This window comes from Lemur catta, chromosome 23, assembly GCF_020740605.2.
Source record: "Lemur catta isolate mLemCat1 chromosome 23, mLemCat1.pri, whole genome shotgun sequence".
In the NCBI taxonomy this organism is placed as follows: Eukaryota; Metazoa; Chordata; class Mammalia; order Primates; family Lemuridae; genus Lemur; species Lemur catta.
This window is the reverse complement of record NC_059150.1, coordinates 269,342-291,827: the sequence shown is the minus strand read 5'-3', so window position 1 is coordinate 291,827 and position 22,486 is coordinate 269,342. Positions and strand designations below refer to the sequence as shown.

The 22,486-nt window shown below is 33.6% G+C and overlaps 1 protein-coding gene across 1 annotated transcript in view; it reads left to right on the top strand.

Annotated features, from left to right (window-relative positions):
* KCNT2 (potassium sodium-activated channel subfamily T member 2) overlaps nt 1-22,486 on the top strand; it is a 210,412-nt gene that overhangs the window by 69,817 nt on the left and 118,109 nt on the right. The window contains exon 12 of the mRNA XM_045536512.1: nt 6,951-7,059. Coding sequence (XP_045392468.1) covers nt 6,951-7,059 — 109 coding nt within the window. The remainder of the gene's footprint in view (nt 1-6,950; nt 7,060-22,486) is intronic.

The following is a 22,486-nucleotide window of genomic DNA, read 5'->3' as shown; positions in this document are numbered from 1 at the left end:
ATCAGCATACAATTTTTTTTCTTTCTTTATTAAGAAAAATGTACTTACTGTTATTAAGGACTTTTATTAAGTCAAGACCTTTCACTTTTTCACTTAAAGGAAGTACTTGATGGCTTTTCTTTGTCATATTCTAATTACCATCATCACTATTCTTACCCTTTGGAGCCATTGAGTAAAATAAGGGTTACTTGAACAAAAGTACTTCAGTACTACGACAGTCAATCTGATAATTGAGACAGCTACTAAATGACTGATGGGCGGGGGATATGTACAGTGTGAATATGCTGGACAGAGGGATGATTCTTGTCCCTGGTGGGAGGGGGTGGGACAGCTTGGGATTTCATCATGCTACTCAGACTGCATGCAATTTAAAACTTATAAATTGTTTGTTTCTGGAATTTCCTATTTAATATTTTTGGATCGAGGTTAACCCCAGGTAACTGAAACTTTGGAAAGCAAAATAGGGTAGATAATGGAGGGCTTATTGTATAGGCAAAACAAGTAAATCCTTAAAAACCCAGTAGGGAAGTCAGTGTCAGAATTAGGGCATCTTGAACAAAAGGACAAGAAGGGAGTATCATTGGGTCCTGGTAACTGAATGGCATTTTAGGTCTTGATACACAGGAAGAGTATAGAAGAAAAACAAGTGTTCATGAGTGGCACTAAATATACACTATTCTCTGCTCTTTTGGCAAAGACTGTGGAGTCTTTCAACTGTCTTATGTTAAGGTACACAGGGACTCATGGAAGTGTCTACAAACCTTGGAGAGACAAAAACTTTCCGGGACTTGGTTATAAAACAGAAGGCAGACTATTCCTAGTGTGCTCATATCTGGGCACACCAATAGGCTGTATCATTCATCTCTGTTAAACCATCTTTACATACAGATGGGAACAATGATCCAAATAAAGAAGATACAGACAAATTGTACATTATGCTAAGTGGCTAACAATGTTAGCCTAGAAGCCCCACATTGCTTGGTGATGAGTATTCTCCCATATTACGTATTATTTCTCAGGACGGATGTGGCATAGCTGCTGTTGCAAAGAATACTGCAATATCCTTACACAGAGTTTGGTTAAACAAGTCCCACAATCCACAGCCCTCCTCCTCCAGCATTTGGCTTAAAACCAATCAGGAGAGTTGAAATCTTTACTCTTTGATTCCTCAAAGGTTAGTAAATAAATCTTTTCTACAGTTGGCAGAATATCTAGGTCAACTTGTTTTGTTTATATCATTTTATAGAAACCATATGGTGAATACATGAGTGCTTGGTCCAGACAAATTACTTTAGTAGCCTCTCCCCAAGTAAGTTGTTCTGTTTGGGAGGTAGGTGGATGAACAGAATAAGTATTTCCTCCTTTATGATTATCCAGTCCTGCTACAATTTAATCATTCCACATGCAGTAAACCTTTCTTGTAGCTTCAATTAGAGGAAATGAACTCTTTTGACTTTTGTCCTGAATATGATCAAGTCAGCTTCACTGTCATTTTCACTTGTGGCCAGTGTGCAGAGAGTGTCTTGGGAGGGCCAGGAAGCCTGGAATTAGGATGTTTTCTCACCTGATGTAATGAACTTCAGCTTGGCTAAGGATTGTTTTAATCAAGCTCACTCACAGTAAATAGTTGAATGACATGGAAAAATTATAGAGAATTATTTGGGGAAATTCTCTCTCCATTCTACAAATTATAATAAAAAGGCTCATTCCTAGGGTACATACTCTTCAGCATGGGTTGCAAATTGTGTTGAAACCACTATTGGATAGTGAGACTAAACATGTATGATTATATTTCACTGGCACAGTTAAGTATAATAGAAAAGGAAAATTTTTTACTTTGCTTTAAAAAATGACCCAAAATATAAGAATACAGAGTTCAACTACATTGAACTCTGGAGAAATATTTGTAAAATAGATAAGATTAAGCAAAATTCTTTTACTTTCCTTACCTTCAATTCCAAAGATAAATATATGAAATTAGTGAAGTGCTTATGATTTCTTAAAGAAGACACAATTTAGACTGAATTTTAAAATGTTTGTTTCTAGACGGAACATTTCCAAAAATGAATTTTTAATAGATTAGTTTTATTAGTATCTTGAAGTATTTTCCACCTATATGCATACCTGAATCAGGAACATCTGTTGTATATAAAAATGCATTTTTAAAATCTATATAGCTGAATGTTGATATTAGGCATAATTTTGAAGAAATTTTCCTTAGTGTGGTTCTCAATCATTCTAACATATTACAAAACTTTCCTTTTCATATTATTTTCCTTGACACAGCACAACTTTTGAGAAACGTTGACTGTGCAATAGTTTTGAAAAGTACACATTCAGCTATTATTTTTGAGCTTATAAAATTGAATATATTCTTTTGTTGTTTTAATGATAACTGTTTAATAACTAGGCAAGCCCTGCCAATCCTAGAATTGGTTTGTGTACATTTTTCTCATTGGAGGGAGAGAGGAGTTCTGAATAACATCAAAATGAAAATATTAATAGGGATTACAAATACTCTGCTTTGGAATTAACAATAGTTTATAAAAATAAATGTATGTCTATATAAAATCTTGTATTCATTAAAAATCAGTGGGTAATCATGAATTTAAGTGTCATAGCAGCTGCCTCAACAAAATTTTTCTTCTTTGAATGATCAAAATCATTTAAAAAATCATTAAGTGTAGCTTCACTGAGGTCAAAATCCTTTCTAATTATTATAGATTAATTTTATTTAAAAAGAATAAAGAACATGATATGTGCTTTTAAAAGAATATGCCCAGTGTTTTTCTTAATGCGAAAACATTTAAAGATTTATAACATAATAATACTAATTTTCTGCAAAAATCTTGCATTTTGGGGGAGGTTGAGAGTTATAGTCCTTAATGTCACTTGTCCTTAATGTCAAAGAACAAGTGAAAGGAGAAACTGTTTCGGGAGCCAGTGATGTACAAGCTAAATGTTGCTGTAGTCAAGGAAAATTAGAATAACAAGTTGTACACATCGATTATACAACAATCAAACCTACTCTAAGACTCAGATCTATAGTTACTTTTCTCTACTCATGTTATTTTGTAAGCTCTAGAGTGAAGATTAGCACCCATAATTTGTGACTGTACAGCTCATGATTTTCCTATTTACTTTTTTAGAATTCACTAGACTTTGTTTTTTAATAGCAGTTTTAGAATTACAAGAAAATAAAACAAAAATATGGAGAATTTCCATATATCTCCCCCATACCCATTTTCCCATTTTTAACATCTTCCATTAGTGTGGTACATTTGTTAAAAGTGATGAACTGATACTGATACATTATTTAACTAAAATTCATAATTTACTTTAGGGTTCACTTTTTGTGTTGTATGTTGTATGGGTTTTGACAAATGTATAATGTATCCACCATCACAATATCATAAAGAATACTTTCGGTGCCTTACAACTCTCTTCTGCTCCACTTACAACATCCTTCCATCCTCTCTTGTCCCCTTCAGCCTGACAACCGCTGGTCCATTTACTGTCTCAATAGTTTTGCCTTTACAGAATTTCATATAGTTGAAATCATGTAGTATGTAGTCTTTTCAGATTGCCTTTTTTCTCTTAGCAGTATGTATTTAAGATTCTGTGTGTTGGCTGGGCGTGGTGGCTCACGCCTGTAATCCTAGCACTCTGGGAGGCCGAGGTGGGTGGATCGTTTGAGCTCAGGAGTTCGAGACCAGCCTGAGCAAGAGCAAGACCCTATCTCTGCTAAAAATAGAAAGAAATTATCTGGACAACTAAAAATATATATATAAAAAAAAAATTAGCGGAGTACGGTGGCGCATGCCTGTAGTCCCAGCTACTTGGGAGGCTGAGGCAGGAGGATTGCTTGAGCCCAGGAGTTTGAGGTTGCTGTGAGCTAGGCTGATGCCACGGCACTCTAGCCCGGGCAATAAAGTGAGACTCCCTCTCAAAAAACAAAAAAAAAAGGGTTTTGTGTGTCTTTTTGTGGCTTGATAGTTCACTTCATTGCTGAATATTCCATTGTATGGAAGTATCTAAGTTTGTTTATTCATTCACCTCTTGGTTATGAAGGACCAAGGACCTCCTGGTTACTTCCAGGTATTTGCAATTGTGAGTAAAGTTGCTATGAGCATTTTGTGCAGATTTTTGTGTGGGCATACATTTTCAAATCATTTGGATAAAACTAAGAGCCCGATTTGCTGATTATATGACAAGAGTATATTTAGTTTTGTAAGAAACTGCATGATTCAGGGGTCAGCCAAAGATGGATAAATTTATACACAGAATTTGTGATTTCCCTTCTCTGCCTCTGCCTTTTCCTGTCTCCAGCGGCCCTGGTTGCCCCAGGCTCTGTTCTCTAGCTCTTCTGGCTGATTTGCTGTGGAGTTTTAGCCAATCCTAGCTGCTGTGCTAGCCACAGCTGCCCTCAGGTCAGAGCACCAAAACCGGGGAAGTTATGACATGTAAGATACCTCCTCCAAGTTTTCACTCTCCTCTAAAATGTGCCTACTTAGTTCGTTTTACAGAGCCCTTATGTGATTATTCTCTAATTTTATCCAGAGTTTATAGTTGTTATCTGCAGGAAGGACAATTTATTAAGAGCTTACTCTTCCCTATTGGTAGGTCTCCTAGCCTCCTCTGTGTCCCCTTCCGTTAATGTTACACTTGTTGCTGGTGCCAGCTGGCAAAGCTCAGTTTAAACTCTTGCTGAGAAATTTATACTTGTTCTTTATCTTTTATCACTAATGATATTACTTCTCTTATTATTAAGATGATACCTATAATAAGAAAAACAGCTTATTTATTCACAATAAGTAACTGCCAAGCTCTATTAAAAATCGTGCACGTTCTATTTCACCATAGCAATTCTGTGAGATAGAAAGAATCTACATTTTACAAATGAGGAACATTAATTTGTCCCAATACTCTTAGGTATTGAAGGACAAAGCAGAGGAAAAACACTAGTAAAAATCCATTATCTTTAAAACCACACTAAACTAAATGAATTAAAAGATAATAAAATAAAAACTATATGTTCGTATTTTTTAACTTGGTGGTTTGCTTTCTGTTTTTTTTCTTTCCATTTAAAATATTGTACTAGTGAAAGAGAAATAACTACAACCCTCCACTAAATTATGTATAACCCTCTAACCTCAGATTTAAAAGCATGTTACGTGAATTAACAGATATTTGCTTAAAGAATCTTCGTGGGCATTATGAGGCTTATAATAATGTTTTGAATATCTGCCTGAGATGCACATTGTCTACTTACGCCATTCTGGCCTAATGTTCATCAACTGTCATGTAACTTAAAGTTACTGTCGTAATTTGGGCTGCCATAACAAAGTAGCACACACTGGGTGGATTGTAAACAACAGAAATTTTATTTCTCACAGTTCTGGAAGCTGGGATCTCCAAGATCACGGAAATGGCAGATTCATTGTCTGACTTGTTTTCTGGCCACATCCTTACGTGGCTGAAGGGGCAAGTGAGCTCTTTGGGGCTTCTTTTATAAAGTCATTCATGAGGGCTTTGTGCTCATGACCTGGTCACCGACCAAAGAGCCTGTCTCCTAGTAGGATCACGATGGGGATAAGGATTTCAACATATGAGTTTTGAAGGGCCACAAACATTCAGTCTATAGAAGTTACTAACATCAACAACATTTTTCTGCATTTGCACAAACAGTCCCTCATATCTACCTGTATTTTTGATCTTCCTTTTCTTCCCCTAGCAGTGTTGTCAGAGAGAACCTTCCATGATGACAGAGATGCTCTGTGTCTCCACTGTCCAGTATGGCAGCACTAGCCACCTGCACCTTTTCGCACTTGAAATGTGGCCAGTGTGATTACGGAATCAAATTCTTAATCTTATTTAATTTTAGTTAATTTAAATTAAAACAGCCTATGTGCTTACTGGCTATTATATGAATGTGCTACCTTTTCAAAAACGTATTAGCTAACTGTGTGGCATATTTCTCTAATAATTTACCTTGGTTTATTCAATTTATTGCATTATTTATGGGGTGACTACTGTGCATAAGATTTCATGTTAAGCAATATATATTTTGTTACATGTGAGAGTGTTCTTCAAACAAACATACACATGCACATACACACACACAAAGTAAAAATTCTTTTACCTTCACTGTCACATAAAAAGTAAGATAATGTGTCTTCTCCACGTATGGTCACGTAGTTGTTTTCCTTTCATCAGTCTTTCTAAGTAAGTTAATATTATACGGCCGGGCGCGGTGGCTCACACCTGTAATCCTAGCACTCTGGGAGGCCGAGGTGGGTGGATTGCTCGAGGTCAGGAGTTCGAGACCAGCCTGAGCAAGAGCGAGACCTCGTCTCTACTAAAAATAGAAAGAAATTATCTGGACAACTAAAAATATATATAGAAAAAATTAGCCAGGCATGGTGTCGCATGCCTGTAGTCCCAGCTACTGGGGAGGCTGAGGCAGAAGAATCGCTTGAGCCCAGGAGTTTGAGGTTGCTGTGAGCTAGGCTGACGCCACAGCACTCACTCTAGCCCAGGCAACAGAGCGAGACTCTGTCTCAAAAAAAAAAAAAAAATATATATATATATATATATATATATATAAGCCCATTTTTTTCTCTATGAAAATTCCTTGAATGAACTATTAGTTGTGCTACAATTCTGAAAGATTCTGACCACAGGAATTTTCAGGGAAAATTATTTTTAAGTCTATCTAGGTACTTTCCTCTTAATCTCTGCGAATTTTCTAAGTGCTGATGTTTAGCTCTGATTTAATTATTATTACCCTCCTTTATAGAAATAGTAAATGTCCTTAAAAATAAGTTCTTACAATAAATTTTTATGCTTAATTTTTAACTGTGGATGTGACTGAACAAACTGCTGATTTTGATTTCATATCCATAAAAGCGTTAATGTATCTCATGATATTTTGATTTTGATCATTTCAGGATCACCAAACAATTTTGAGAGCATGGGCTGTGAAAGATTTTGCTCCAAATTGCCCTTTGTATGTCCAGATACTAAAGCCTGAAAATAAATTCCATATTAAATTTGCTGGTAAGTTTTTATCTTGAATGAGATCCATTGAATTTCCTCAAATTCCATTGCAATTCAAGAGTTATGTTTCTGAAGTTAGTGGAAACTTAATATATTCAAGATTCTATAGAACAGAAAAGGATTTCTTTGAAATCGTGTATTTGTTAAAGAGTTCTTATATGAAGAAATATGTGAAAAGATGTTATTTTGGGATGAATCTTTACTTTTTTATATAACTTGGTGATTTTAGCAGCTGAACTTACTAGTACCTTAATAAGCCTAATAGATTAGCCATGGTAGATGTGTGCGTAATATAGACACAGATTTCAAGTGCTATATCTGTTCATTTATACTTAGGTTTACACATAGATCATACTTTGCTATAGATTATTTAATGCAGATATAAACTTATACAATAGGGTAATATATTAAAATGTATTCAGCTATATTTAAATAGATTTAATTTTGGCGGTAGACTTTGAAAAGAATTCAAGAAAAAGATATATGTGAGGTTCTTTTTTGGAGACACTGCTTTTAAAATAATTGATCACATAAGATTATGCTTTGAACTGTTAGGAAATTGTACAGCAAAATGGTACTTGGTTTTTTTTCTTTAAGCCTTCTGTGGGAGAAAGGAACTAATTTCGATTTAGACAGTAATTTATGTACGTGTTTATTTCCCCAAATATAATGACCTTGTTGTGTTTTATATTATATTCTATCTTAATAGTCTAAATATTCATATCATTGCAATGTAATTCAGTTTAGTGATATGTCAGCAAAATATATTTCCTTCAGGCCGGGCATGGTGGCTCACGCCTGTGATCCCAGCACTCTGGGAGGCCGAGGCGGGTGGATCGCTCGAGGTCAGGAGTTCGAGACCAGCCTGAGCGAGACCCCATCTCTACTAAAAATAGAAATAAATTATCTGGCCAACTAAAAATATATATAGAAAAAATTAGCCGGGCATGGTGGTGCATGCCTGTAGTCCCAGCTACTCGGGAGGCTGAGGCAGTAGGATCTCTTAAGCCCAGGAGTTTGAGGTTGCTGTGAGCTAGGCAGACGCCACGGCACTCACTCTAGCCCGGGCAACAAAGTGAGACTCTGTCTCAAAAAAAAGAAAAAGAAAAAAAAAATATATATATATATATATTTCCTTCAGAAAGTGTGTTTACATATCTTAAAATGCTTACCTATTAGTGTATGATATTGAAATAAAAAATTATAAATGCCAAGAATTTTAAAGTGATGATTAGAAAACCGTGAAATAGTTGCTGTCCAATTTTCTCTGTCTTATATCTGCAAGCATGCCCACAATTGATGTCATCAATTTTTTTTCTAAAAATATATAGCAAACAACTTAAAGTAATGGCTTCCAACCCTGGCTGCATATTAGTATGTCTCTGGAACAATTTTTAAAGAACTGATCACAGAGATTCTGATCTATATAGTCTGAGATGGTGCCAGGGTTTCTCTACGCCTATTTCCTAAACTGAAAATTAAAAATAACAGTACCTCTTTTGTGGCAGACTTTGTGAAATTAAATGGAAATATATATGGAAAATGCTTAATCTATAATTAGCCTTCATTAAATGCCAGTTGTTTATCTGCAAAACCTTTGTATCTAAGCTGTCTTATTTTTATTTTTGGCATAAGGAACATTTTTGAAAAATTTTCATTGCACATGATAATAACTTGCTATGACAAATTTTTGAATGACAGTAATGACATGAGCACTAGGCAAAGTCCTAAAAATATGAATTGAAATTTGAGTGCTGCCACTTAAGACTTAGGCAGGCAGATTAGTTTTTTGAGCCCTATTTTCCTTTGCTATTAAAAGGCCATAATATAACTGATGTCCTTGTTCCATTAGGGTTAGCAGTAAGGATTAAATAAATAATGCCTGCAACATATTAGGTAGGTGTTCAGTAAATGGATATTTTATCTGGATCTTAAAACAAACCATAGTTTGGGAAGACAATTTGTAATTTTGAGTGTGTCATAACTTAAAATTCAGAACAGACTTCCTTTCTTTCTCCCTTGTTTAGCAAGCCATTGATATGCTCCGCCCAGAAAGGTCAAATTCACTGAAATTGTCTACTTCTGCACACAAAAAATTATGAACTATATGTATTAATCCTTTCTCAAATTCTTACTTTCCTATTATTTTGATAAACCCATCAAAATGGATGGATTATTTACAAATTCTATCCCAATAATTTATTTTAATATTTCTCATTTTGAACTCTTCCAAAATTCCTTTTAATGGTGTCTGCATTCTTTTATGGATGAGATTACAACATTTCAAAGGAATCTTTTTAAATTATGTAAAGATAAAAAGCACCTTAGTTTCACCAAAATGTCATAAAAAGAGTTTGAAGTGATGTATGAGGCTCTCAAACCAATATAATATATTTTATATCTTAGCATAAGGTCACAAAGATTATGGACTTTACCTTTCAAAAGGCAGTGTATCAAACAAGCTGTCACTTAGTTTGTATAGTAGATTGTTAAAATAATGTTCCCCAAGGAACCATGCTCCCTGTATGTGTCCTGTTGAGATGTGACCTGCAGCTTGTTTTCATGAAGAAGTGAGATCTGTTTCACCACCTTTGAATATGGGGTTGCCTTGTGACTGGCTTTGACCAACAGAATGTAGCAAAAACTGCATCGTATACCTTCAGAAGCTAATCTAAGCCTTAGAAGCCCGTGCAGATTGTGCTTTCCCCTTATTGGAACACTGCTGAGAGACTACAGGTTTAGCCTCTGTAAGGATGAAAAATCACATGGAAGTAGGGCGTATCCATCTGAGCACCTCAACTGTCTAGCTCCCAACTTACTTAGCAGCCAACTCAAGAAATCATGCTGACCCCCAGAATTCTGAGAAATGAAATGGTGGTTGTTTTAAGTTACTAAGGTTTGGGGTCATTTGTTATGTAGCAGTAGATAACTATTAATAATTTTATTTGTGATAAAATAATAATCGCTTTAATTTTAAATCATATAACTTCGTAATATTCTTTACATTCTAATCCGAGTATTTTCATGAATATTAAATAAACAAGTTCAAATTTTCATAAGATAGAGAATAGACATTTTTATTTCCATTTATTTAAATAGTCCCTTCAATTTACCCTAAATCATGGAACTCCTACCATGATTATAATTTATGAATTTTCAAAAGTAAATTCATTACTAAAAGATACATGAAAGAGAGAAACTTTAAAATGTAATTTATGAATGTATGAAATACTAGGAAGTAAAAACACCATAGCAACCTAGCAACTATTACATTTTACAGATCTACCATTCATATCTTTTGTAGCTCTCTCTCTCTTGAACAAAGTGATTATAGGCATTTATTAAAGTAAGTTATTGAATTATTACACATTATTTGAATGAATTATATAAATTATTACACTTTTAATTATAATTAAGTTAGTCTTGTCTACACTTTGATCAGATCTAAAGGGGAAAAGTCTTTATGGATGTTATTTCAGCAATAAAAAAAGTTACTCTTTTACTCATATCACCAAGAAAAGAAGGTAAAAGTAATGAGCCTAGAGAAAGGAAGAATAAAATGCTCAATAGAATAATAGTTTCAATAAAAGATTTCTGAATATAAATTCAGCTTTACTGCAAATTATAGTGAGAGTCAAGTGACAAAACTATAATTCACAGATAATTTGATTATTTGTATCACCACAAACTTCCAAAGAAGAAAAGAAACTCAAATGTTGCACATAGAGAAACAAAGTTTACTTTCAGCAGTTTGTCCTTTTTATAATAAATTAGTCAAAGTAATTGCAAATTCTGGAATGAGAAATTCCTTGGTGAAATATTTGTTCATTTGTATATTAACTGCATGACCTCAGGCTTTTTCATGTCTTTAAGCTTGAGTTTTTCATTTTGCAAAAGGGAGACGATAAAAGAAACTACCCCATAGGGTTGTTATGATAAAAGAAAAACAGCCACCAATAAACAACATCCATTAAAGTGATTGTTTTCATTTATATCAATAGTGCCTATTTCTAATTTTCATAACAAATTTGTATTATACTTGTTTCCAGGAAAAGTGACTGGGCTCTCCTATAATGTTTTACAACCAACTTTATACAAAAACTCAAAAAGCACATAATTCTGAGCTTACACACATTTTCTCAGAGAATAGAAAATGAAGCCTATGTTCCCAGCTTCTTTTATGGGACTAACATAACCTTCATATAACACTCATTAAGGATCATTTTACAAATGACATTTAGACACTAATTTAATTGGTTAACATGGTTGAAAAATTATCTAAAATTTATTAGCAAAACCAAGTAATGTATTTTAAAAAGAATATAAAATCACTAAGTTGAAATTATTTTAGAAATAGATTATCATGTTAAAGGAGAATAATGATATTATTTCAAGGGATGCAGAATCAGTATTTGAGACAGAATTTAACATCCATTCACAGTTAAAAAAAAAAAAAAGAAAAGAAAAAAGATAGAAAACTTTTGAAAAGCTTAGGACCAAAGAATTCCTTAACCTAAAGCAAGTTATCTTTAAAATAACCGAGAGAAAATAAATATTTAATGATCACATATTGAAAGGCTGTTCTTAAGATTAGGTACAAATATGGGTGTCTTCTCAGTATTTTCCTGGATATCTTAAGAATTAAAGCTGGAAAAACTTAATGAAGTGAATAGCATTGAAAAGCAAGAAATAAAATTGCCATTGTCTATATATCATCAGATTCTCCATGAGGAAAATTCAAAAGATATTTCTTTTCTCCCTAAATAACTTTCCCTTAGAGGATCTCATCCATTTACATGATTTCTAAAATTAAATCTCTTCTTCAGTATCCACTATGAGCTCCAATTTTATATCTCCAACTGCAGAGTCAGTATCTCCTATTAAATTTCTAACTGCTCTCTCAAAATTAAGATGTCTAAAACTAGTATTTTTTCTGATCTAAACCTTGTTTTTCTCCCATTCTTCCAAGCACTGTCTACTTAGAACTCAAACGAAAACTGAGTCATTCTTTCATCTTCTGCATCCAGTGCGTGATCATGTCCTGTTGGTTACACTCCCTGAATATCTATCTCAGCCTTATACACTGCACAACACAACCCTAGCCGTGCCATGATCCTCTCTCCCTTAGGCTATCTCAGTAAACTTCCTTCCCATCTTTCCCTGGGTATTCACCAGCTGTATCTCTAAGCTGTATCCCCCCAGCACATTTGCAATAGTGATTGTCCTTTGTGTATTACATAGGTGGTGGTCACAGCTTCTTACCTTCATCATCAGCCTAAACTCACTAGTTTTCTTTTTCTAGTACACATATGGCAGCATTCCTTTACAATATCATTATTTTTAAAGGATTCTTTCTTGTGGATTATTTTTGGTCAACTTTCATAGTTCAAAAGCCAAATGGTAATGGAGTTTTGGTTATGTTAAGTGTTTTTTCCAGTGAGAGACATTGTTGCCAGTATATTATTTTTGTAAGAAGTGGCAACTGGTACTGAAATACATGACAGAGGTAATGGCAGTGGGTTCTCTAGCTATGATTCATACAAACGTGTTTTTATAGCATCTTATATTTTCTATCAAACTCCTATGGGACTAACAATTCTAGTAAAGCCTCTCCAAGGTTAACTCCAAGGTTAAATATCTGATCTGAAGTCACCTGGAAAAAAATTATGCCTCCATGTTGTTGAGCCCTTCATAAATTGTTTCCCCTTGGTTGCAGAACCATGATGAAAAAGGCAGAACATTATGGTAGTTTAGTTTTCAGCATGTTTTTGTAGCACCAAATTTAATCAGTTTATAATCAAGCCCATATTTCCTTTTCCTCTATATGTTCCAAAAATCACTAAACACACATGCACACACACCACACCCTGCAAAACAAACAAGAAAAAATATGTACTTTAATAGGAAAAGAACTCCTTTATTAAAAAGCCTTGAATGAACTTTAAAAATAAACTGTTCTCTCCAGTTGATCAATTTCAGCTAAAAGAAGTCTGCTGTTTGTCTCCTCGTCAGATGAGCTTCCTCAGAAAATCAGAGACATGAATTCTTGTCATAGAAGTAAATTAATAGCTAACTGTACGTTAACATTCTATCCCACTTCCTACTATAAAGTGTTATGTCATCTGTGAATATTCGGTTTGCTCTGCTTCCTCATCTAGTTTTCTTTCAACTGTTGGGTCCTCTGAAAATTTCCCACTTCATTTTAACAGATATAAGAAACAAAAATTAAATTGGCAAATTTTCACCTACAAGTAGGAGCAAAGAATGTAAAAATCAATTAGCAAATGGACTTGTGAATTATCTATGAATTTTATTTTCCATACTTTGATTATGGTATTCATATGTAACAGAATTTGATTATAGTTCATGCATGAAAGGAAGAACTACAAATATCTCAATACTAAAGTGTTGACTGAATGACATACTTTCTACTTCACAATTAAAACATGTCTAAAAGAATGACTCATACTAGAACAGTAAGAGTTAGTTCTTCCAGCAATTAAAATAGACATTTTAATTATAATAAGGAGTTAAAACTGTAAGAAAATGTATATTAACAATATCATTGATATTGTCTCAACATGTATCTTTCTTATAGTAGATAGTATGACTATCATTATAAAAGCAATATTGTTTAAAATACACACACACACACATCTTAGAGAAATGATTTGACCAAAAAATGAAGGTTTTGTCTCAGCTTAGTCACCATCTATTTTTTACTAAATCACCAGACATTCCAGTGCCTCACTTCTTCCTACCCAAGAAAGAGAGTGGGAAAATCCTTCTAAGCAGTATAAATATTGGAAATCGTCTTAGCTGTTTCTAAATAACATATGGATGTGCAGGCTTGACTTTCACCAAATGGTGAACTGTGAGGTTTTTATATTGAATGATTTCTCATTTCCCATTTAACACCCACATAGTCATCATTTTAAACCTCATTCTTACAACCTACTTAAGAACATAATGCTTTTAATTCCTTTATTTTCAAAATATAAAATAGCAAAACTTATAAAATTTTTAATTTTTTGGATGGAAATCTTATCTCTTTGATTTTTATATTATTGTGAAGATCATCAGCAACTACTTAACATGAGGCCATATTCAAAACCAGCACTATCTGTAGAGTCTTTAAATTTTTTTGTCTTTCCTCTCTATTGTTTGCTTTGGAAAAAATTAAACTTACACAGTCTCAAACAAGTAACCTATGTTTCTTTCATCTAAATTCAACAATTACTAACATTTTGCTACATTTGCTTAATCTTCTCTTTGTACACACACACATGTTTTTACTTACTGTGCTTCTCCTAAGAGTAAGGCAACTCTGCTACATACCCACACTACCATGTTTAGTCTTGAGAGGGTTAACAATAATTCCATGAATCTAGTTCACACTCAAATGTTATTGATTGTTCTCTAAATGTTTCTTAAATCTGTATTTTTAAATTTAGTATTAAATCAAAATTTTATTTTCACTGCATTTAATTTTTCTTTTCCTTTTTTAAGAAAATTATTGAAATAGCTTTATATTTACACAAGTGTAGTATAGATAGTACAGAGTTCTCATACACCCTTCATGTCCCATAGCTTCCCCTAATATTAATGTTTTTAAATAAACATGGCCCATTTTATCAAAATGAGAAGTTAACATTGGCATAGATTATTATTTTTTAAAGCATAATAGAATGTCAAGCAAGATTATTTTTTAAGTAACATATTTTCTTGTATTTTGCTTCTTCTAACAAAATGTTCATAACATCTTTTTTGTAGCATTTAAAATTTTAATATGTGAGTCTTTTAAATGGCCAAACCATCTTTTCTGTTTATTCTCTTTGACACTTGATTAAATTGGCACTGAACATTAAGTATTTTAAGCCATTTTCTTGTAGGCAAATTACAACTTAATTAACTCAAAGAATCCTTTTGTTTTTATCTATTAATTTTCTTATAGTTATATATTTCTCAAACACTCGATTTCATTGTCCTGAAAACCAGACTAGAATATTTTTTCCTCTGTCTTTAGAAAATGCCAGGCATATTCTATTGTATCCTAGACCTATGATTTTTAGTCTGTAAAGTAGTTTCTTGATATAAATATTTTATGAAAAATACCAGATATGTCCTCTTTTGCTTTTATTTCCTTATTCGTAATATTTTCTTGAGTCCTACCATGAGCAATTTGTTGTTCTAGGTGCTGGTGATATAATGATGAGCAAGATGGACTAGCTGTCAGGTCCAAGGGCAGGTTTCCTCATTTTCTTCACCACTTACCCTTTAAAAATGAGTGAGACAATGAGCTTTTACGTGCTTCCCCAGAATGCTACTGCAACCAAGCCTGTTCTTTCTACACAGAGCTTCATTGTAAACTTAAAATCTGCCGTTCCTGCCCTTGCCATCCTCCATATATATCATACTCATGGTTTGAGTTATGCTCTAGTCTCACTGGATATTGCTTGATGAATTTAGTCGACCTGAGAGACTACCAGAGATACTTAAGGTTTTCATGGTTTAATATAATTTCCCTTTCCCAGACGAAATTGCTTTTGCTTTGAAAAGAGTCTCTTAAAGTAAAATTTTTAACCACAAAAAATGAGATATTAATAATAGGATGGCTAGAAAGTGGAGATGACACTTATTATCATGGGATATTAAATCTATTATTACCTCAAATCATCCTGCATAGGAACTTCATATTGTACACACATGCACACACGTACAAATAAATGTATATGTGTCTGTCTGTGTACATGTCATTGTGAATTAGATTTTACTAAGATTCTATTGGAGAAGTAATGAGAGACTAATGAAAGTATGAGATAAAGACATAAAATTTTAACTAGATAACAAAGTAACTCCAGGAGACGTGTTGAGTGCAGTAGGGAGGACAAAAAGAACCTCATAGGAGTGATTATTTAGGAAGCTATTATGGTTGTTCAGGCGAGAAATACTGAGAGAGAAAATCAGAGCTGTGGTAATGGCAATAAGGAGTGAGAACAGATTTATGAAACATTTTATATAATTTCTGTAGATTTAATAATCAGTTGACTGCATGAACCAAAGGAGAGTGAGAAATCATTTTACTTTATCTTTGCAGGTCTCATCATTTTTGTATATCCTCACATTTAATATGAATTCTATTATGGCAGTTAACTAATTGTTTTATAGTTGCTCAGATGTCTGCTTAACACTAGAATGTGAGTTTCTTAAGTGCTTTATATCTTCAGTGATAGCATAATGCTTAGCTCATAGCATTGTATTACTATGCTGTACAAAGTATAAGATTAAAAACACTTAAAAGATCTAGTAAGAATGTTAAAAACAGGTATCTATAATTTAGTAAAATAAAAATATGCCAACATGTATGAAATAGTTTGCACATATACAAGTAATGTTCCATCATGTGTGGTAACAAAGAATTATAGAGGAAAAAATGACACGAAAAAGAACCCAGAAATCTAATAAGGCTCCCTGTAGTTTTTTCTGAGTATTAAGTCACACATGCACAAAATGAAACTCCAAAGACAAGATAAAAGCAACCAAGAAAGCATAAGCAGAACAATTCCCAGAGCTCAGATAGGGTGGAAACACTTTCATACTCTGACCAGACATAGTGGAGCGACCTTGGTGACCAGTAGAACATTTGAAATCTTATAAGAAGATGATTTGCTATAAGGTTGAACTATCCCTGGCATGAAAGCTACTCTAAATATAATAGATTAGTATGAGTTTTCTCTTGATACATAACAAATTACCACTAACTTTTCAGTTTGCAGCGACATAAATTTATTGTTTCTCAGTTTCTATGGGTCAGGATTTTAGGAATGGGTTATCTGGGTCCCCTGGTCAAGGTGTCATCAGTCTGCAAGGAATATATGTGGTGGTTCCATAATCTCATTTGAGGCTTGTCATCTTCCAAGTTCACTGGTTGTTAGCGGGTTTTACTTCTTTGCAGATACAGAACTGAGGGCCCTGCTCCCAGAAGCTGCCCTCCCTTCTCTGCCACGTGGCCTCCTCCAACACGGCAGCTTACTTCTTAGGGCCAACAGGACAGCCTGTGCTGCAGCTTAGAATCTCTCCCTTCAGGAAGGCCAGTTCCTCTTTTAAGCTCAAGGCCCACCAAGGATAATCTTCCTTTCTGAAAACACAGTCAGCTGACTCCCCTTTGGTGTACGCAACTTAATCACAGGAGTGTATTCCCATCATATTCACATGCACTGCCCACACACACTCAAAGGTATTCTACGTGCTCTGTACACCAGAGCAAGGAATCCTGAAGGCATCTTAGAATTCTGCCTACCAACACTGCCCTTGTGAAGCTTAAAACATGGGGCTTCAAAGTATCAAACTGATCCTATCAAAATGAAGAAATTTTTAAAGAAAGAAAACAAAACTTAAACATTGTATAAAGTAACATTCACATTGGCCAGTATCAAATCAAAATTACCAGACAAGTCAATAAATAAGACATTCTAACTGAGAGTGATTAAGGTATTATAGAAAGAAAACCTGTCTTGCATGAATTTACTTGTACAAAATAAAGGAATAGGGAAGAAATTTTTCCTGATTTTGTGAGGCCAGCATTATTTGATTAGGCCAAAGCCAAGCAAAGACATCATGAGAAAAGAAAATTACAAATGAATACTTTTTATGAACACACATGCAAAAATCTTCAACAAATCAATAGTAAACCAAATTCAGTAATATATAGAAAGAATATATTGTGACAAAGTGGAGTTTATCCTAGGGCTACAAGTTCATATAACATTTAAAATTAGATTAATTCACCATATTAATACATCAAAGGGGAAAATAAGCCAAATAATCACATAAACAGATGTAATAAGAGCATTTGAAAAAAATTAGTATGCATTCTTAAAAACTTGTGCACACTGGAAATAGAAGAAACCTAACATCATATTTTTATTATGTGTGTTGCTTATAGGCTGAATATTTAATTCCAATATTGAGAGCAAGTCAAAGACGTCTGCTCTTCCTACTTCCATTTACCATTGTACCAGAGGTCCTAACCTATGTAATAATGCAAAATAAAGAAAGAAAGGAAGAAAGAAAACACACATGTTGGAAAGGAAATAGTAAAAACTGTCTCTATTTATGGACTTACAGACTAAGTGACCTTTCTATAAAAATCGTAATGAATCTATAATTAAAGATATTAAAAGATCATAAAGCTAGTAGAGCAATGAATGAATTAGAAAGATCAAAAAGATCTTCCTTATACAAACATAAATTTTATTTTTCTATACTTGCAATGTGAATTACAGAGTTAAATATAACCTTTATAATTACATCAAAAATATGAAATATTTAGGGGAAGATTTAATAAAATATGTGCAAGTTTTATAAAATGAAGCTATAAACATTGCTGAGAGAAATTTTAAAAGGACCTACATGAACTGAGAAATATACCATTTTCATAGGTTGGAAGACTCAATTATTATAGTGGTTTAATTCTACTCAAATTATTCTATAGATTCAATAAAAATTTCAATTAAAATCTTAGTGGGCTCTTTGAAAAATTAGTCTGATTTTAAAATTGATATAAAAAATAAAGAAACTATAATAGACATAACAACTATGAAACAGAGAATCCATGTCAGAAAATCTGTAGTGTCTGGTTTAAGGCTTTACTGTAAGGCTAAAATATTCAAAACAGCATAGAATTATCATATTGTCATACAGATAGATTGACGGAACAGAATACAGTCCAGAAGTGGATCAACTTACATATTTTCGATGGATTTTCAACAAAGGTGCCAAGTTAATTAACTTGAGGAGGTGATAGTCTTCAACAGATAGCTCTGGATCAACTTAATATTCTTTTGGAGAAAAAAATATGTATCTTGAGTCTTACCTCACATTCTCGCTATCTTGGGTAGCAAATATTTATTAGCTGGGGCACAAAAAAACACAAGCCATAAAAGAAAAAAAAAAGATAAATTTGCTTTCATCAAAATTATACCTTCCACTCTTCACAAGACATTATTCAAAAAAAAGGACAGCCGTAGACTAGGATGAAAATATTCACAATGAATGTATCTGAGTAAAATTTGTATCCAGATATATATAAGGAACTCCTCCAATTCAATATTGAATCCAAACAAACCAATAAAAATGGGTGGACACTTCACACAGAAAACGATATACAACTGACCACTAAGCACACGAAAAGACACTCAGTACCACTGATCATTCATGAGATGAAAATCGCAAAGTAATACCGTTCCACACACAGAATGGCGAGAATTAGAAGAGCTCTCAGTGTGATGTGACTGGAGCTCTAATGCCTTCCTGAGGCTTACGTTCCTCTGGGGAAGATGGTGTTGAACAAGTACCCACTGGATGACTGTTAAAGAAAAAAATGCAAGCCTCAAGGGAAGCTTACAACAGGGAAACCATACAGATACGATAGGTGGATTTTGGGGGGGAACATATAAGGTATAAGTGGACACAGGAATGGGTCAATTCCCTTTAGGATGTGAGTTCTTCCTGAGTGTGAACACAAGAAGAAGCTGAGGTGGAAAATAGTGTAGCAAATTGACAGCAACTGAAAAAAAGTATAATGTGGCTGTAGCAAAATAAAAAATAGTAGGAGCTGAGGTTGGAAAACAAGGCAGGGATGAGATTATGAAAAACTTTATAATTCATTTTAAGGATTTTGGAACTTTATCTTATGGATAAGAGAAGGTACTGAAGAGTTTTCCAGCAGAATATCATATTAAATGTATGTTTTTAGAATGTCACCCTGGAGGTAATGTTTGGAATTGCTTGATGGTGAGAATAGGTGTGAGTGTATTTTTTTGTAGAAGGCAGTAAAAGAATGTATATGCAGAAATCCAGAGAGGAGGAAGACTTCAACTAATATGTGTTTACACAATTACTTGAATGTTTCATGAAGAAATAATATGAGCTGCCCATGAAATTAAAAATAGGATACATCCAGTACAGTTTTATTTATTGTAGGAATAAATGTAGAAAGAAGCAAAATATCTAGGTGGCAGTGGATACATGAAATGGGGTATGTATATAGAATTTAGTATTATCCAACTATAAATCATTATTGTAAATTATATTAAAATGAAGGGTACTATAAATGAAATATGCAGGATATGAGTCCTTAAAATAGGATAATTTTATGAATAATATTCCTGTATATAAAGTTATAGTTTCAATTTTATAAAGAAATATGCAACATCAGGTAGAAGGTGGCTCTGTTGATTATGATTATTTTTAATGCATTTATAGATTTTTGCATTTTCACATTTTTCTTACAAGATCCAAATTATCAATTATAATTAATCCCATGATAAAATTTGTGAATGGTTATATCTAAGCAATGAACATGTTATTCAAGTACAACTAAGGATTATGTTAATGTAGACTATAATAATTTGCTTATGTAAACTGAAATATCATTTCTGTCAGTAAAAGATGATTTATATAAATTTATGAATACATGAAATTGGCATATTGCTACATTTTATAACCCATGATGAAATCTCATTTAACATTTTTATATAGCACTTTCATTTATGCTAAGTTCTCATTTAAAACATCAAACTACTCTCTATAATAAATCATAAGGACTAAAATTGATGAATCTCATAATAGCTACTTCTTTTTGAGAATGTTAACTCAGATTCAAATAAGGCATGAAAATTACGGCAATTTAAAAAGTGGTATCTATTTTTAATCACCAAGGAGAATGTAATTAGTGGAATTTCTAGGATATTGATGTGTGTACTTTGTTTTTAATACACAATGCTAATTTGCTTTCCAGAAATGTATAACTTACCCTTGCACAAGTGGTCAAGGGCATTAACTTTTACCCCTTGATTGAATGAAAAATAGCACGAGAACAGTAATAATATTATTATAGTAATAGTAGTCAGCATTTATACAGTACTTACTATGTGCATGGACTGTTGTTCTAAAGCACTTTTTATAGGTTAACTCAATTCTCATCACAACTGTATGAGGTAGTATGTTAGTTATCTATAGCTGCATAATGACCCCAAAACTCTGTGGTATAAACAACAATGAACATTTATTATCTCACAATTTCTGGGGGTCAGGAAACAGAGTTGTACATTTTTGTGTATCTATTATTTATTTAATTTGTGTGTTCATTTATGTATGAAATACACCCCTGTGCCCTTGTTTTCTACAGAGGTGATTATTGTTTTCTTAGTGAGTTGTAAGAATTTTTCATATTCTAAAATAGTTAATTTTTTTATTTTTTATATACAGTCATGTATCACATAATGACATTTTGATACACAACAGACCACGTATACTGCAGTGATTCTATAAGATTATAATACCACATTTTTAATGTACCTTTTCTGTGTTTAAATAAGTTTAGATGCACAAATACCACTGTGTTACAGCTGCCCACAGTATTCAGGACAGTGGCACGCTGTGCAGGTCTGTAGCTTAGGAGCCGCGGGCGGGGCCGGCGAGCCTGGGAGTGCAGTGGGCGGCACCACTAGGCCTGTGCGAGGGCCCCTGTGACGCTCACGCAGTGACAGAATGTCCAAAGGGCACGTTTCTCAACACACATCCACATCATTAATCAACACATGACTGTCTTGCCTTTCTTTAAAATTTGCAAGTTGTCTTTGAGTTATGTTTATGGTGTTTTTAATTAACAGAAGTTGTATCTTTTCTTCAAATTTATCAGTGTGTTTTTTATGTTTTTTTCTTATGGATTATTCATGGGTTCATCATTTAATAGTTCAAATCAGTTTTGCAAAAGAATTTTCCAAAAGTTACTTTCATTAAGACAACTTTTAGCAACCCCTAGGATTATCCCCTGAGGTCAGAATAGTGTGATGATAGTAGACGATTGGAATGTCAAACTGATTTTATTTCTTGGAATCTGTTGATGTGAATATCATGTTGAAGCGTTGTAGGGGCTGTTTGGTGGTGGTTGAAGCTGATGGTGTTGGGGAAGGGCAATCCATGGTGGGTAAGGACCACTAGCAAGACAAAATATTTGGCTCAACTGTTTCATTAAATTAACTTCACTTTGCATTAAAAATTCCTTTTAAATTGCATATGCCTCTTGGTGAAACTAAAATATCAATCTTTTTTATATGTTATTTTATTCAGATTATAAAGTGAATTTCCAGTTGATAGCATCCATTTATCTATGTCTTTGTCTATCTATTATAATTCTGTAATAAGAATAGACATTTTGGAGGGAGAGGAAAAGAAGATTTAATTGTTTTGGGAAACCTCCAAAGGACAATCAGTGGCCAAAAAGTGGGTCGTGAATACCTAATACAAGGGATGCCCCCTTTGTAATATCGTCCAGAATAATGCCACTGCCAATGACAGCTGTAACAGATTCTACAAGGCAATCTTAAACTTGGCTGTGGGTTGTCACTTGCTGGGGAGGAAC